Raw genomic sequence first — 17,084 nt, 5'->3', positions numbered from 1 at the left:
CGACAGCTCTGCTGGAGCAGAGACGCCATGCTCAGCTCTCCCAGGCAACTCCAACCCACGATGGACTTAGGCTAGAATCTTCCCGGTAAGCGCACCTTGGCGTGCTTACAAACATTATTAGAAATGGGCTAGTCCAGGGGCGAGAATTAGCCTGTAAGGGTTAGAGTTCATGGGCCAAGCAGTTCTTTAAATGAATACAGTTTGTGTGTTGTTATTTCGGGCGTGAGCTAGCCAAGCGGCTGGGGTGTTGGGGACGCAGCCCCGCCGCCGCTCCTATTTCAACATCCATCTCCATGTCTTCTGATTGATTTTAGTTTGAAATCAATTTTGTTAGATATTAGTATAGCCACACCTGCTTGTTTCTTAGGTCACTTTGATTGAAAAACCTCTTCCTAACCCTTTACTCTGAGGTAATATCTGTCTTTGTGGTTGAGGTGTGTTTATTGTAAACAGAAGAATGTTGGATCCTATTTTTGTATCCATTCTCTTAACCTGTGCCTTTTTATAGGTGAATTGAGTCCATTGATAGTAAGTGATATTAACGAACAGAGGTTGTTAACTCCAGTTTTTTTTGATGGAAGTATTTGTGTGTTTCCCTTCTTTGAGTTGTGCTGGTGGATAGTTGTTAAATGTTCCTTGGGTTATGATTTTCCTACACGTACTTTCTGTAAGGCTGGGTTTGTGGCTACATATTGTTTAAATTTGTTTTTATCCTGAAATATCTTGTTTTATCTATTGATAGTGAAAGAAAGCTTAGCTGAGTATAGTAGTCTGGGCCTGCATCCATGGTCTCTTAGTTTCTGCAGCACATCTATCCGAGACCTTCTGGTTTTCATGGTTTACACAGAGAAGTCAGGTGTCATTCTGATAGGTTTACCTTTGTATATTACTTGACCTTTTTCATTTGCAGCTCTTAATATTCTTTCTTTATTTTGTTTGTTTTGTGTTTTGATTATTATATGGCAAGGGGATGCTTTTTTTTTGATCCAGTCTATTTGGTGTTCTGTATGCTTTTCGTACCTTCATAGGAATATCCTTCTTTAGGTTGGGTAAGTTTTCTTCTATAATTGTGTTGAATATATTTTCTTGGCCTTTGAGCTGTAATTCTTCTTCTTCTACCCCTACTATTCTTAAGTTTGGTCTTTTCATGGTGTCCCAGATTTACTGGATGTTTTGTGTTAAGAATTTGTTGGATTTGCTGTTTTCTTTGATCAGTGCATTTATTTTCTCTATAGTATCTTCAGCATCTGAGATTCTTTCTTCTATCTCTTGTATTCTGTTGGTTATACTTGTCTCTGTAGTTTTGTTCATTTATACAGATTTTCCATATTCTGCCATCTCTCAGTTTGTGTTTTTTTTTTCATTGCCTCCATTTCAGTTTTCAAGTGTTGAACTGTTTCCATTACCTGTTCGATTGCTTTTTCTTGGGTATCTTTAAGGGATTTATTCATTACTTCAAACTTTTTGTTATTCTTCTCATCCATTTCTTTAAGGGAGTTTTTCACATCCTGTTTAAGTGACTCTATCACTTTCATAATGTTACATTTAAAGTCTATTTCTTCTACTTCTTCTGGATTAGGATGTTCAAGTCTTCCTGTTGTATATTCCCTGGATTCTGGTGTTATCATGTTGTTTTTCAGATTGTTGGAGGAATTCTTGCATTGGTGCCTGCCTATCTCTTCCTTCAAATGCTGTTAGGAGAGTCTTGGCAGCTTGGTCTGATCTTTGCTGTGGCTAACTGTGTACTTGGGGGTTTTTCTTGGTCTTCCCTCTCTTAGGTCCCATCAGCCCTGGAGTTGGCTCTCAGATCCTCTCCACCCTGAAGTACGTTGTGGTGGTGGATCCCTCTGGATGGATCTACTGGTACTGGATCAGGGCCTTGCAAACAAAAGGGCCTGTTTGGTAGTTGCTGGCTGTGTGGAACAAAGAAGCCCCTGCAGCCTTGCAATCACCACTGTGTCCCCAGACCTCAGCCCCGAAGCAGGATGAGTTGGGGGATCCTGGGACCCTGCAGATGGAAAGGGGTGCTTGGGGGCAAGATGGGGTGATATAAGTAGAGAAAGCCAGTAGCCAGGGAGAAGCCCCTCTGAATGGCCAGAAAGTTTAGGGGATTGGAGGGTGCCTGTACTCCCTTCGTGGGGAGTCTGCCGTCTGGGGGGGCACACACTTACCCCTCTGGATGGATCTACTGGTACTGGATCCAAGAAACAAAATTTAAAGTGCTTGAATTTGTAAGGTTGTGGGATTTTTTTAGGTTTGTATATTTTTATTTTTTATTGTATTGTATTGTATTGTATTGTATTTATTTATTTATTTATTTATTTATTTATTTATTTAGGGTTTTCAAGACAGGGTTTCTCTGTGTAGCATTGGTTCCTCTCCTGGAACTAGCTCTTGTAGACCATTCTGGCCTCGAACTCACAGAGGTCCACCTGACTCTGCCTCCTGGGTGCTGGGTTTAAAGGCCTATGCCACCATTGCTCGCCTGTAAAATGCTTTTTATTGTGATGTCTTTATTAACATATCATCTTGGGAATGAACAAGAAAGGAAAAGTTGAGACTGACAGTGATGTGTTTGTGTATCAAGATGACAAGGGCTCTGTTGTGCTGACTAATTTTATGTCGACTTGACACAAACTGTAGTCATCTGAGAGGAAGGAACATCAACTAAGAAAATGCTTCTATAAGCTTGTCCTGTAGGCATTCATGTTAAGCATTTCCTTGGTTAGTTATTAATGGGGAAGGGCTCACCCACCATGGGTGGTGTCACCCCTCAACTGGAGGTCCTGGGTTCTATTAAAAAAAAATAAAGGCAACTTGAGCAAGCCATGGGGAGCAAGTCAGTAAGCAGCACCCATCCATGGCTTCTGAATCAGCTCCTGCCTCCAGGCTCTTGCCCTGTTTGTGTTCCTGTGCTGACTTCCTCCAGTGATGGACCACAGTGTGGCAGTGTAAGCCAAATAAGCCCTTTCCTTCTCAACTTGTGTTTGGTCATAGTGTTTTTCACAGTCCTGTACTTCCTAAACTTCCACTGAATTGAAAAAGAGAAAACAACTCAGACTTATTTAATTCATTTGTTGTAATTAACATTGAAATGTTCCCCCAGAGCTTCTTGTATTTGAACTCAGCATCCAGCTGGTGCTGCTCTTTTGAAATGTGGGGGCTAGCAGAGGTCAGTGGGTTACTAAGGAATGGCCTGTGAAGGTTTTCTGCTTCTGATTCTGGCCTGTAATTTTGAGTTCCTATCTGCTATCAAATTAATCTAGTCATATTTTTAATGTCCCTAAGGTTTCAAATTCGGCAGTCCAGTTATATCCAGATACTCATTTCTTCTGTTTTTCCAAGTTTTGGCATGCGATTTGTCACAATTACCTTTAATGTTAAATTGTGTCATTGCGGTATTTTGCATAATTTCAACTTTTTCACTTCTCATCTTTTGTATATGGTCATTATTTTTCCTGATTTGGCAGTGAGGTTTGTTGATTTTGTTCACCCTTACAAAGAACCAGCACTGCCTCATCAATTCTTTTCCTATTGCTTTTGTTGTGTCTATTTCATTTATGTATCCTCTGATCTTTGATATTTAACCTAATTTTGCATTTGGTTTCTTTTTGTTTTTTTTTTTTTAAATATTTGCCATTTATTATTAGTGTGGTTAACCCTTTTTTGATGCACACATTCACTGAAATCAGTTTTGCTCCTAGTATTGTTTTTTGTGATACTGTAAGCTGTACTTCCCTTTTCATTTGCTTAACATTTCCTACTTGCCCTTTTGCATTTCTTGAAATTCAAAACGTGTAAACTTAGAATGATCAAATTGAAATGGAAAAAAAATGCCTGATGAAGACCATGAAGGAATGACTATTTGAAAACCTTAGTGAGATTAAGGATTAGAAATGTGGATCTTTGTCCACTTTCCGGTGCCCCATAATCTTTAATCCTCTTTTTTTTTTTAAAAAAAAATCCTGTTCTTTCTCCCCCAATTTTATTGTTTCAGTAGATTATTTCAAAAGTCCTCTATTCAAATTTATATATATAGATTCTTAATTTTTCATTATTTGTTGTTTTAGCATTTGACATTAGTTATTTGTTGCATTATGGTTTGAATTTTCCTAGCTTTTGCTTGGTTCTTTTTCTGACTGCTGAAATTTACCAATGTATTGGGTCATGTTTGGTTCCTGAACGACCTATACACATAGTCAGTGCGGTAGAATATGCATGGTGCCACAGGGTTTACAAAGTGCAAGGGTTTCTGAAACTTAAGGTAATTCAAATTCAGACTGTGACCCCTTCTTTGAATGACTCCTGGCTACAGAACCCTGGGGTTTCATTTCTTTAATGTGAGAGGGGAGGTAGGGACAGAACCCTCACTACAAAACCCTGGAATTTCATTGCTTGATATGATGACATATTTTTTAAAGCAATACTACTTCGAAGAATTCAGATGTCATATCTTCAGTGGGCTGAATATTTACAATATTTTGAAACTTTCCATTCAACGAGAGTGCCAACATCTACAGAGACATTTGCTAAAACTCTGCCATTTATTCTTACCCTTGCAAAGAAAAGCAGACATCCTCCTGGCCCTCTATGAATCCTAGGTGAATTATACAAGATCATTTTATTTACTTTACTGTGCTGATGCCCCGATCTTTTATCTTAAAAGTTTCCAGTTTCTCTATTGCTCATGTTCAGTGTTCTGTCATAGTCATTCATCTAGAAATGATGACCATCATTTTTAAGCTTCTGTGTGAAATGAGGTGGGTGCTGTGTGCCTCTGTTTGGCCCAGCTTGTCTTTGCTTTTAGCACATTGTTTCTAATGACCTTAATTTTACAGTAATTTAGTAATCAGTGAACAGTACATCACTGAGTACAAATACATTTATTTTTGTATGAGTGGAAAATTTCTTTCTAAAACGGAAAATTAATGTTTTTAGTTTTACATGTTTATTAATTTTTAGTTAGCATATAGGATTCATGCTTATTATTCATAATTATACCCCATATACCCCCTAAATACCTTCTTGCTTCTCTTGATAACTAATGCTTTCACACTCCCCAAATAGTCTCACCTAATTTACCATTCTTATTCTCCTTATCCTCTCTTATTCTTCACTCTGATCTCCTTAGACATTATTCACCCTCTTCATAGTTACCTTTCTATGCCTGGGCAAGATACTAATTGAGGAGTATAGTACAATATCAGTCATTTTATCACTACTTTTTTTTAAATAAAAGACCACTGGTATTTGATTTTATTTTAGGTTCCTGGGAATCTGGTCTGCTCTCTGGTTCTTGGTCATCCAAGCAGTGCCAGGTATATATAGCAGGCTTTCTTGAACCACCAGCTCCCAAATTATGACACAGAGACATATTATTATGAATACTTGGCCTTAGCTTCCTTTAACTTAAATTAGCCCAATTCTATTAATCTATGTAGTACCCTGAGATTCATTTACTTATCTATGTATTGTCTATCCTGATTTTCTGCTTCCTCTGTGTCTGTCTGTCTGGCGCCATGCTGGCTGGCCCCTATTCTTTCTGCCTACCAGCCCCATCTATCCCTCCTTTGCTTATCTATTGGCCATCAGCTTTTTGTTAGACCAGTCAGGTGCTTTAGGCAGGCAAGGTAAAATAGCAACACATCTTTACATAATTAAAAAAATGCAGCATAAATAAAAGTAATATATCTTTGCATAATTAAACAAATATTCTAATCCACAACAGGAATAGGTTCTATCTCTTAGAGACGCCTTAAGTCAAACCAGAGATTTGTCAGTTACTCCCATGGGTTTTATACTACCATTGTTCTGACATATTTTGTAGGTAGGATGGATTGTAGATCAAAGGTTTTGTGGCAGGGTTGGTCTTTGCAATTCTCTTGGAAGTCTGCAGAGTACCTTTTGTTGTTAAAGATACTAGAATATGGGAGTACAGGTTCTATTTAGGTACCAGTTTTTCCCTCTCCACGTTTAGTGAACTGTACATGTGTTGTCTTCAGCAATGAGAACTTGCTGTCAGTGTGTGGAAACCAGGCCTTGGCAATAGCCTGGGTTGTTTAAGGATTCACATGGGACCCCATTGGCCAACAACTCAATTAGATGTTTAACCCAGTCCTGGTACTGGAAGCTTCACTGAATGACAAGAAATGGCCAGTTGGCATTCTGTCTCCTTCATTATTTGATGATTTCTTTTAGATCACCTTCATATATATATACATATATATACATATATATGTTTTTAGGGAGAGTCTACTTATTAGGTTTCCATACTAAACCTCAAATGACCTTTAATTTTAGCTGTCTTTTCCTGTATTGTCACTCTAATCCCTGTCTAGACTTGATCCTTCCTATTCCAAATCACCCATGCATCCATAACTATCCATTCACTGTCACTTTCCTAAAGAGATCTATCTGTACAATCTATCCCCCTACTCTATACCCACCCTCTGTGGTTCTACAGATTGTGGCTTGGTTATCATTGACTTGGCAGCTAAAATTCACATATAAGCAAATATGTACAATATTTATATGTCTGGGACTAGAATACTACTCTCAGGATAATTTTTTTAGTTCTATTTTTTACCTGCATATTTCATGATGTCTTTTTTTACATTCTTTTTTATTTTTACTTAAAAATTTCTACCTTCTCCCTTCCTTCCATTCCCCCCTCCCCCTCCCTCTCCAGTTCAAAGAGCAGTCAGTGTTCCCTGCCCTGTGGGAAGTCCAAGGTCCTCCCCACTCCATCCAGGTCTAAGAAGGTGAGCATCCAAACAGACTAGGCTCCCATAAATCATGATGTCTTTTTTTAATGTCTGAGTAATACTTCATTGTATAAATGTTCTCCATTTTCTTTATTCATTCATCTGCTGAGGGACATCAGGGTCATTTCCTATTTGTGGCTATTATGTATAGAACAGCAATGAACATGGTTGAGTCCTTGTATCCTTGTGATACAATAAAGCATCCTTTGAGTATATGCACAAAATAGTGGTTTAACTAGATCTTGAGGTAATTGGATCCCCATGTTTCTGAGGATTTCCACAGTAGCTGTACAAGTTTGCACTCCCACCAGCAATGTATGAGTGTTCCCCTTACACTACATCCTCTCCAGCATTAGCTGAAACTTATTTTTATTGATCTTTGACATTCTGACATGGGTAAAATGGAATCTCAAAGTTTTGACTTGCATTTCACTGATGACTAAGGATGTTAAACATTTTTAAGTGTTCCTTAGCCATTTGAAATTCCTCTATTGAGAATTCTGTTTAGATCTATACTTCATCTTTTTTACCTTTTAATTTTTAAATACCATATAATCTGAATACAGTTTCTCCTCCCTCTATTCTTCCCAGTTCCTCCCCATCTCCTTTCCTATCTGAGCCACTCACTTCCTTTCTGTCTCTCATTAGAAAAGAATAGGCTTCTAAGGGATAACAACAAAACATAACAAAATAAGATATAGTAAGATAAAACAAAAGCCATTATATCAAAGTTGGACAATCCAAGGCAACAGAAAACTAAAAAAGTCCCAAGAGAAGGCACAAGAATAAGACACAGTTGTTCACACATGCAGGAGTCCCAGAAAATTACTAAATTGAAAGCTATAGTATAAATACCGAGGACCTGGTGTAGACCCATGTAGGCCTTGTGCTTGCTGCTTCAGACTCTGTGTGTTCATATGATCATTGCTTAGTTAGAAGACCTTGTTCTTCTGGTGTCTTCTGTTCCCTCTGTCTCCCCTCTTCTTTCCACCTCCTCCTCTGCAGGGTTGGTTACCTGAGCTCTGGGTGGAAGGATTTGATGGAGATATCTTGTTTAGACCTATGTGTTCCAAGGTCTCTCTGTGTGTATTGTTTGACTGTGTTGTCTCTGTATTTGTTCCCATCTGCTACAGAAGGAAGCTTCTCTGATGATGGCCAAGTAAGGCACTGTTTATGAGCAAAACAGAATTGTAGACCCCTATTTCTATTATGGTATGGCAGCCAGGCTCTAAAGCCATAGTCAGTGTCTAAAATGGTCACACACCCTTCCAGACAGGCTGTCACTGACCTAACAAAAGGTCAGGATGTTGTTTTGCTCCTTTCTTTGTAATTTGGAGGATGCCTGATAGAGATGCTGATTCAAACCTACGTGACAGCTAGCATACAGAGCAGATAGGTAGATGAGGATGTGACTAAAAGTCATTCACCTGGTTACCTAGGAGACAGAATGCTGGTGTATTTCCCCTCAGTTTATGTTTTGATATATAAGGCTGTTTAGAGAATAAACAAGAGGAATTCTCCAGGATGTGAACTCAGGACTTCCTGAGGGACCACTGAGTATCTCCCCCACCATAAAACCATGTGAGTTGTGTCTTTATTCCCATGGCTCCACGCCGGTCCAGAGAGAGATAGTGTATGTTGGGGTCTAATTAAGAGAAATCATTTATGGTCTGGGCTAGCACAGGACCCCAATACAGAATATCATTAAGAGTCATTTTATTGATAATTCTTTTTAGACCACCAGTGTTTCATTTGATCCCAGTTCTCTGGGCAATCTAGTCTCTGCTTTTTGTCACCCAATCATGAGCTTTACGTTCAATCAGATATTGGCTGGCTACTCCCACAAGTTCTGTGCCGCCAATGCCTTAGCATATTTTAAAGGCAGGATGGACTGCAGATTAAAATTTTTGTGGTAGAGTCAGTGTCTACATTTCTCTTTTGGAAGCCTGTAGAATAGCTTTCTGGGTCAAAACACTGGAACATGCGGGTGAAGGTTCTATGTAGTCATCCTCCCTATGTTCAATGAGTCATTGGTATACCCCATTTTTAATTTGTTGTGTTCTTTTTTCTGAAAAGGTAAACTTTAAATTGAAAAAAAAATAAATGCCACACACAACTTCACATTTATGCTAAGCTCTTTCACTTGAAGTTTTTCAGACAAATCAGATTTCTACTGAATTCAAACAACCTGAATACATATCCACAGTAGACACAGAGTCCAGTCCCTTTCACAGGGGAATAATACTCAGTCTTCAACAATGTCCATGATTTGAGTGACTAAGCACAAGTTCAGAATACCAGTTTCTTTATCAGCAGATACACTCTGGAATGCACCTCAAATTAATGTAGGTTGTTGGCGTCACCCTGAATCCTCATGAGCAAGCCCCCATAGGACATATATGCAGAGTGGCGTGTTGCCACTTCAGTAGAGGTATCATTCCCCTCAACCCTGTACACTTACCCATACATTACATGTTCAAACTGCTCAGTCTTAGAAGGCCTATCATCGGTGGGGTTGTATTCACTATTATCTTAGGGTTCCAATTGCCGGGAAGAGACACCAAGATGATGACAACTCTTGTAAAGGAAAAACATTTAACTGGATGGCTTACATTTTTCAGAGGTCTAGTCCATTTTCATCATGGTGTGACATGGTGGCATGTAGGCAGACTTAGTGCTGGTAAAGTAGCCAAATGTCCTACAATCTTGACTTTAGGCACTAGGAAGTGAATTGAGATACTGGATGTGGCTTGAGCATAATGAGACCTCAAAGTCCACCTTTACAATGACACATTTTACCTAACAAGGCCACATTCACTCCAACAAAGTCACACCTCCTAATTGTACCATTCCCTTTGGAGTCATTTTCTTTCAAACCAACACAACCATCATCCAAGGAACCATCTTCATACAAGGTACTAGTTTTGACCAATTGGAATTTGTCACCTAAGTCTACAAAGTAAATCTGAACATTTACATCTAAGATGTAGTCCATCCTGAAAGATTCACTCTCAGAGTTCTGTCAAGATACTCAAATTTCTTGTCTTCTGGGACAATATCTTTCATATCAAAAATCTCTTCAAACAGGATGTTCACCGTCATGAGGGGCATGAAAGCTGCAGAGTTGCTGAACATATGGCCACACTTGGGTTTTTTGTTTTCTTGATACCTGGTTTTTTAGAATCTTTATATCGTTTGGATATTAGCTCTCTATTTAATGTGTACTTGATAACCATCTTTCCCCATTCTATAGCCTGTGGCTTTGTCTAAATGACAATGTCCTTCACTATACAGAAATGTCTCAGGTTCAAGTGGTTCTGATTACTAATTGTTGATCCCAGTGCCTGCACTTACAGTGTTCTGTTCAGAAAGTCTTTTCCTGTGCTAATGAGTTCAAGGCTATTCTCCACTTTCTCTTCCGTCAGATTCAGTATATCTGATTTTATGTTGAATTTCTTAAATTTATTTATTTATTAAAAATTTCTGTCTCTTCCCATATCCCTCCCCCTACCCCAATCAACTCCCCCTCTCTCATCAGCCTGAAGAGCAGACTGGGTTCCCTGCCCTGTGGGGAGTCCAAGGACCTCCCACTTCCTTCCAGGTCTAGTAAGGTGAGCATCCATACTGCCTAGGCTCCCACAAAGCCAGTACGTGCAGTAGGATCAAAATCCAGTGCCATTGTTCTTGACTTCTCAGCAGTCCTCATTGTCCGCTATGTTCAGCAAGTCCGGTTTTATCCCATGCTTTTTCAGACCCAGTCCAGCTGGCATTGGTGAGTTCCTGATAGAACATCCCCATTGTCTCAGTGTGTGGATGCACCCCTCGCGGTCCTGAGTTCCTTGCTTGTGCTCTCTCTCCTTCTGCTCCTGATTTGGACCTTGAGATTTCAGCTGGTGCTCCAATGTGGGTCTCTGTCTCAGTCTCCTTTCATCACCTGATGAAGGTTAATATTCAGGAGGATGCCTATATGTTTTTCTTTGGGTTCACCTTCTTATTTAGCTTCTCTAGGATCATGAATTATAGGCTCAATGTCCTTTATTTATGGCTAGAAACCAAATATGAGTGAGTACATCCCATGTTCCTCTTTTTGGGTCTGGCTTACCTCACTCAGGATAGTGTTTTCTATTTCCGTCCATTTGTATGCAAAATTCAAGAAGTCATTGTTTTTTACTGCTGAGTAGTACTCTAATATGTATATATTCCATACTTTCTTCATCCATTCTTCCATTGAAGGGCATCTAGGTTGTTTCCAGGTTCTGGCTATTACAAACAATGCTGCTATGAACATAGTTGAGCATATAGTTTTGTTGTATGATAGGGCATGTCTTGGGTTTATTCTCAAGAGTGGTATTGCTGGGTCCAGGGGTAGGTTGATCCCGAATTTCCTGAGAAACTGCCACGCTTCTTTCCAAAGTGGTTGCACAAGTTTGCATTCCCACCAGCAATGGATGAGTGTACCCCTTTCTCCACAACCTCTCCAGCAAAGGCTATCATTGGTGGTTTTGATTTTAGCCATTCTGACAGGTGTAAAGTTGTCTTGATTTGCATTTCCCTGATCTCTAAGGAGGTTGAGCATGACCTTAAGTGTCTTTTGGCCCTTTGAACATCTTCTGTTGAGAATTCTCTGTTCAGCTCAGTGCCCCATTTTATAATTAGGTTGATTAGCCTTTTGGAGTCTAGTTTCTTGAGTTCTTTATATATTTTAGAGATCAGACCTTTGTCAGTTGCGGGGTTGGTGAAGATCTTCTCCCAGTCAGTGGGTTGCCTTTTTGTCTTAGTGACAGTGTCCTTTGCTTTACAGAAGCTTCTCAGTTTCAGGAGGTCCCATTTATTCAATGATGCCCTTAATGTCTGTGCTGCTGGGGTTATACGTAGGAAGTGGTCTCCTGTGCCCATAAGTTGTAGAGTACTTCCCAGTTTCTCTCCTATCAAGTTCAGTGTGTTCAGATTGATATTGAGGTCTTTGATCCATTTGGACTTGAGTTTTGATATCCTTTCTTTGTTTTGTACACTTAATGTCTTGACTACTATTCCGAGGGGACATTCTTTTCTGGTCTACTCTATTTGCTGTTCTGTATGCTTCTTCTACCTTGGTAAGCATGTACTTCTTTGATTAGGAAATTTTCTTCTATAATTGTGTTGAAAATATTTTCTGTGCCTTTGACCTGAGTTTCTTCTCCTTCCTGTATTCTCATTATTCTTAGATTTCTTTTCCTCATATTGTCCCACATGTACTTGATGTTTTGTGTCAGATTTTTTTTTAGATTTAATATTTTCTTTGACTGACACATCCATTGCCTTCAATATCTGATATTCCCTCTTCCATCTCTTATACCATGTTGGTGAAGCTTTCCTCTGTAGTTCTTGTTTGATTTCCTAAATTTAGGAGGGAGAAAAGCATAGTGCTCTACCAGGATCCTCTTAATCCCCTCAGAATAAGGATATAAAGTAAGGAGAGGTTATAGCAGAAGGTTTGCTACAAAGATAAGGATGAGGCTGAGGAACTGGACATAGAGGACTAGAAGTGGAGGCGAAGATCTGCAGTGAAGATCTGAAGCCAGCCTACTTTCCTGGCTGGTTCCCAGGAGTGCATGCTGGAGCTGGATCCAGGGACATAGCAATGGGTTGCGGGAAGGAGGTTAGGAGAGAAAGATCTGTGGAATTCCCAGGAGATGGGGCAGTGGTGTTGCAAAGCAGGGGGTGAGACTGGGGATTTTTCTGGAGGAGCAGAGGGAGAGGTGAAGATCTGCAGTCAGTCTTCCTGCTTCCCTAAGAAGTATCTTTTATACATTTAAATATAATTTCCTTTTTATATACTTTTGGTATCCTGATAGTAATATTATGGAAAGGTTTTTCCTTTTTATGCCTATTTGAGTTTCAAAATGTCTTGTGTTAAGAGTTCCATTTCTTTTTAATCTTAGTAATTTTCTGCTATAATTCATCGGATCCATTTTCTGTGTTCTTCATTGTTTTTGTTGTCCTTTGATTTACCATTCACTTTTATTTTCTCTGTTTCTTTCATGCTTGTATTCTTTCTACTCTTATGATTAGTCAATAATATCTAAGTATGAGCCATGCTTCTCTGTACTGACAAATTGTGTTGCCGGTGCTTCACAGCCTCTCTGTGCAAGTCAGAGTGGTACTGAGGTAAAGGTAATAGAAAGTGATACCACATTGAAAGTGATATTATTTGTGCCATACTGATTTTAGATTAATATAATAATTATTTGATTTCTATCTTAGAATGGGTCCCCCTTCACCACATTCATTTCTTATTTTGTCTCTTCTGCTAATATTATCCTCCTGTGACCCCACCCCAATTCATTAGTTGCTAAGACTTTCATATGTACTCTTTGTTAGCTCTTGGTAGGTTGACAGAAATATATCTACTGGATCACATTTCTGGTCCTAATTAGAGTTGTCACTGATCTTTGTGGTGATCTAGTTCTCAGTTTCTACCCTGAATCAATCCCAGAAGAGAGAAAAAAAAACTTCTGGGTATCATTTAGACAAATAAAATTGTCCCTTTTAATGTGCCTTTCTTCTACAAGCTATGCCAAAGCCAACTAATTTCCTCTGGTTTTCTGCCATTTCCCCCCACCTCCCTGGGAAGTTCTGTAGGTCTTATCTTTGACAGTCTCTTCCCACAACCAGGCTGAGCCATCAAATCTGAGAATGTAATGATACTTTGTTGGAAGAAGCCAGCCAACTTAAACAGTAACTCTGAACTTGGTTGAACATTGGGTTTTGAGGATGATAAAAACTTCATGATGACAAAAAGCCAAATACTGTGTGGCCATGAGAGAGCACTTGTCACAGGACAGGACCCAAGTTATCAGTGGATTCTATTTTATTTTATTTTTGAGACAGGATCTTACTGTGTAATCCAGACTGCCTACTAAGAGCTGACATTAAATGTGTATACCATCATATCCAACCATAAGTGGATATTTTAAAGTCAACCCTACTCCAAATGGGTTTAACAGCCTGCCTTAGAATCAATAGATTAGAAGTTGGGAGAGAAGTTAGAGGGGACAAGGGCTAACAAACCAACCTGTGTTAGGGTCTCTAAGAATTTCCCTTTTCTCCAACTTGGAGCCATAGGAATCTCTCAGCCATTATCACAGTCTCTAGAACTGTTCTTTCACCTCTGCACTTTCCATGAGCAAGTGGGAGCTCACTGGCTGGAAAACAATGACCTTTAACCACAGCAGGAATGATGGACCATGTGTTAAATTCTCCAGAAAATGAAAAAGGAGGGACCAAGACTCTCAGAAGGACACACAGTGACTGACTGGGCCACAGCAAGTGCGTGTGGACGGACTTGTCTTTTCTTGGGTAGGTGTGTGTGGAGGCTTGATGACGTGTGAAGGCAAATAGAGGCCAGTAGCTGCAGCAGCGGTAGAGTTTATTATTTATAGAGATTAGGAGGTAATGTTGGGATTGTAATCTAAACATTTAGAACCAAAGATGACCCCAGGAATGAAAGCTTTCATCAGACTGGCCAACTAATAGGTTGTCAATAGGCAACCATTGGAACTTATAGGATAAAAATTGTAAGTATGTTTCTCAAGTGGTGTGATTCAAGAATGTGATATTAATTTTGATAATAAAAATATCTCAGTGAGACCTGGATGGAGGTGGGTGGTCCTTAGACTTCCCACAGGGCAGGGAACTCTGATTGCTCTTCGGGCCGACGAGGGAGGGGGACGTGATTGGGGGAGGGGGAGGGAAATGGGAGGTGGTGGCGGGGAGGAGGCAGAAATCTTTAATTAATAAATAAATTAATTAATTAAAAAATAAATAAAAATATCTCAGTGGACAGTAAACATAACTTGAAAATCAATGTTGATCAGATTTTGATGAGCATTTGGAATACAAGACTTTTCAGATAAGAAACTCAGAGAATCAAATAACTGCATGTACTCCTATCTGCATAGCACTTGTTAAACTGTAAAGGAGTATGCTGTGATCTCTCAGATTTGCTTCTTTTTATCTTGGAGTACTTGGTTAATATTTGAAAAGCAGTGCAAATGGATAATCTAAAATGCCTTTTAACATTGGAACAAAACACTTCAGAGAGCCAAGCATATTAATGGAATAGGAATCCCAGGTGTTCATCCACTGTGGAACAGATCACTGATTTTATGAACTTTTACCTCCATATTTTTTATACCAAATTGTTTCAAAGATTATCCAGCTTCCTTGGAAATAAGCAACAATGAAGTCACACCAGAAAAAAAAAAACACTCTAGTTTTGAAATAATGGATAAACCTGAGACATTAGTACATTAAGTGGGAATGACATATCCCCAGGTGTTATACAAAAATCCAAATATGTGAACCCTATCCTCTGGCAAATCAGCTTTTCATGAGGCAACATTTTATTCAAGGTCTAGCACTGTAGATACCTTATGTACCCTTCCAAAAACCATGTCTGACTGAGATCCTAGGTGGATGCTGAAGGAATCAGAGTACCTTTCACATGGCAAAACAACATAGTTCTGCATGAGCTACAATGGATAAAATATTCAAACTTATAAAAAATATGCATGTAAGAAAAATGAAAACATTTATTCCATTCCAATCTTGGGAAATGAAAATGCTGGCTTCAAAACAAGGGGTGAAATAAATAATTCTAAAAACTGTTTTCCTATTGTCCATTAGGAGGCAGCAAACTGAATGAGTTAGGAAAATAGAACAATTGTTAGTTGCTATGATAAGCAAGAGATATGTTGAACTTAAAATAGGGAAGAAAAAAAATCATGGGAGAAATGAGCATTGTTGCTTAAGAAAAAGTTTTACCAGCCAGTGAACTTCTTGCTCTGAAGCACAAGGAAGGCTTCAGTATATCTATCTCAGGAAGCAGTTTCTTGTATCCTTTTGAAATTGTCACTCCATTCTCATAGAAATAAAAACTACTACTTTTCTCATGAGCGTTTTGCTCATCTAAAACATTTTCTCCACAACCTGAACAATAAAAATACTCTAGAACTCAAGCAATCGATAATAAATGAGAAAAATTATACATCATCTCAATAGAGACTACATCGTATCATTCAAATATGGAGAAACTGGGACCACATCAAAGAAGTATTTTGAGTTCCAATGTTTATCTCCCACAATCTCAAACTCAGTCTTTGAATCAAAGGACCTACAGTTTTCCCCTGAAAGAATAAGAACTAAAGATTTGAATTAATAATTCACCCAGAGAACATTTTGATAGAGTGTACAGATATACTGTTATATGTGTGACTGGTTTTAGTGTTCATGATAATCTAAGTCTGGAAAATATCCAAATTTATCAGTAAGAATTTACTAAATAAATTTTTGTAATCATACACTGAAATACTACATAAAGAGAGAACAACATTAAAAATTACAAATATCAAAATTGCTTTGAAAAAGGTCAGTTTTATAATAGGATATATACTATGATTTGGGTATGGAAATTTCTGTATATAAACAAATATACATGAATATTATTTTCATATATAATATTTATATATTTATATATATACAGTAGATATATACTGTTTTCCCTTTGTATATCTACATACACACATAATGACTGAGATGAGACCTAAAAAGTTTGTGATCTTTTGATGCCTAGGAATTGTATCAGAGTTGTCATCACCTAATCTTGATTAGAGTATTGATGGATTTCATCCAACTAGTAATATAGGAAGCATATTGACTATGGTGTGAATGTCTTGTTCAAACCATAAAGCTACATCAAATCAAGACAGCATGTAACTCACAGGGAATATGCCAAGTTTAATGTCTGAATCAGAAATAAGGAAATAGGAGGCAAGCCTGACACTGAATATGAATGAGGCAGAAAAATTCCTTCCAGTTTATGGTTGATGAAAACCTTAGCTGAATCTTCATGTTGAGGAGAGCTGTGGTAATACTGTGACTATGTCCAGTGGTTTAGAAAGCAGGATAAGAGAAAGACAGTTAAAAACAAAGAAAGTGAGAGACTGCAGGACAGGTTTGCACATGAATAGTTAATTGTGATTGTATTTAGGGTAGCAGTTACCTTCATGCCTTTGAGCTTTCTCTCAAGCCTCAGGACTATTTCAAAAAGCTTCCCTTGTGCGCACTTCTGGGATGAGATAGACGAGAGGGTACAGTATTGGGTTCACAGCAATTGTCTGTGGAGGACAGTTCTTCCTAGAGGAGAGGATTTCACATCAATCAGCTCCATTAGTAGCAGAGGCATCATAAAAGTCTATAGCAGAAAAAGACTGCTCATTAGTGCAGGTGAATATATAAAATCAAATATTTGAAAATCTCTATAATATAGTTATATAATTT

The 17,084-nt window shown here is 38.6% G+C and overlaps 1 protein-coding gene across 1 annotated transcript; it reads right to left on the bottom strand.

Moving 5' to 3' along the window:
• Positions 1 to 9,104: 9,104 nt before the first annotated feature.
• Positions 9,105 to 9,759, bottom strand: LOC126492959 (DNA-directed RNA polymerases I, II, and III subunit RPABC3-like). The gene is made up of 3 exons (XM_050129659.1): positions 9,648 to 9,759; positions 9,257 to 9,295; positions 9,105 to 9,172 (listed from the first exon to the last, which is right to left on the bottom strand). Exons 1-3 carry the CDS (start codon positions 9,757 to 9,759, stop codon positions 9,105 to 9,107), a joined length of 219 nt encoding a protein of 72 aa, XP_049985616.1.
• Between the last annotated feature and the right edge of the window lie 7,325 nt (positions 9,760 to 17,084).

This window comes from Alexandromys fortis, unplaced genomic scaffold, assembly GCF_014885135.2.
Source record: "Alexandromys fortis isolate MF-2015 unplaced genomic scaffold, M_Fortis_MF-2015_v1.1 scaffold_318, whole genome shotgun sequence".
NCBI classification, from domain to species: Eukaryota; Metazoa; Chordata; class Mammalia; order Rodentia; family Cricetidae; genus Alexandromys; species Alexandromys fortis.
Note: the sequence above shows the minus strand (reverse complement) of the source record. Positions and strands in the feature narration are given on the sequence as shown.

Bases quoted from the DNA above. Each gene is read 5' to 3' on its own strand.
- LOC126492959 (XM_050129659.1), bottom strand. From the start codon at position 9,759: ATGGACTACATCTTAGATGTAAATGTTCAGATTTACTTTGTAGACTTA. The intron at 9,296-9,647 runs GTGTTGGTTTGA...TGGAACCCTAAG, and splicing joins TGGTTCCTTGGATGATGGTT to ATAATAGTGAATACAACCCC. The intron at 9,173-9,256 runs AGACTGAGCAGT...TGGCAACACGCC, and splicing joins CACCGATGATAGGCCTTCTA to ACTCTGCATATATGTCCTAT.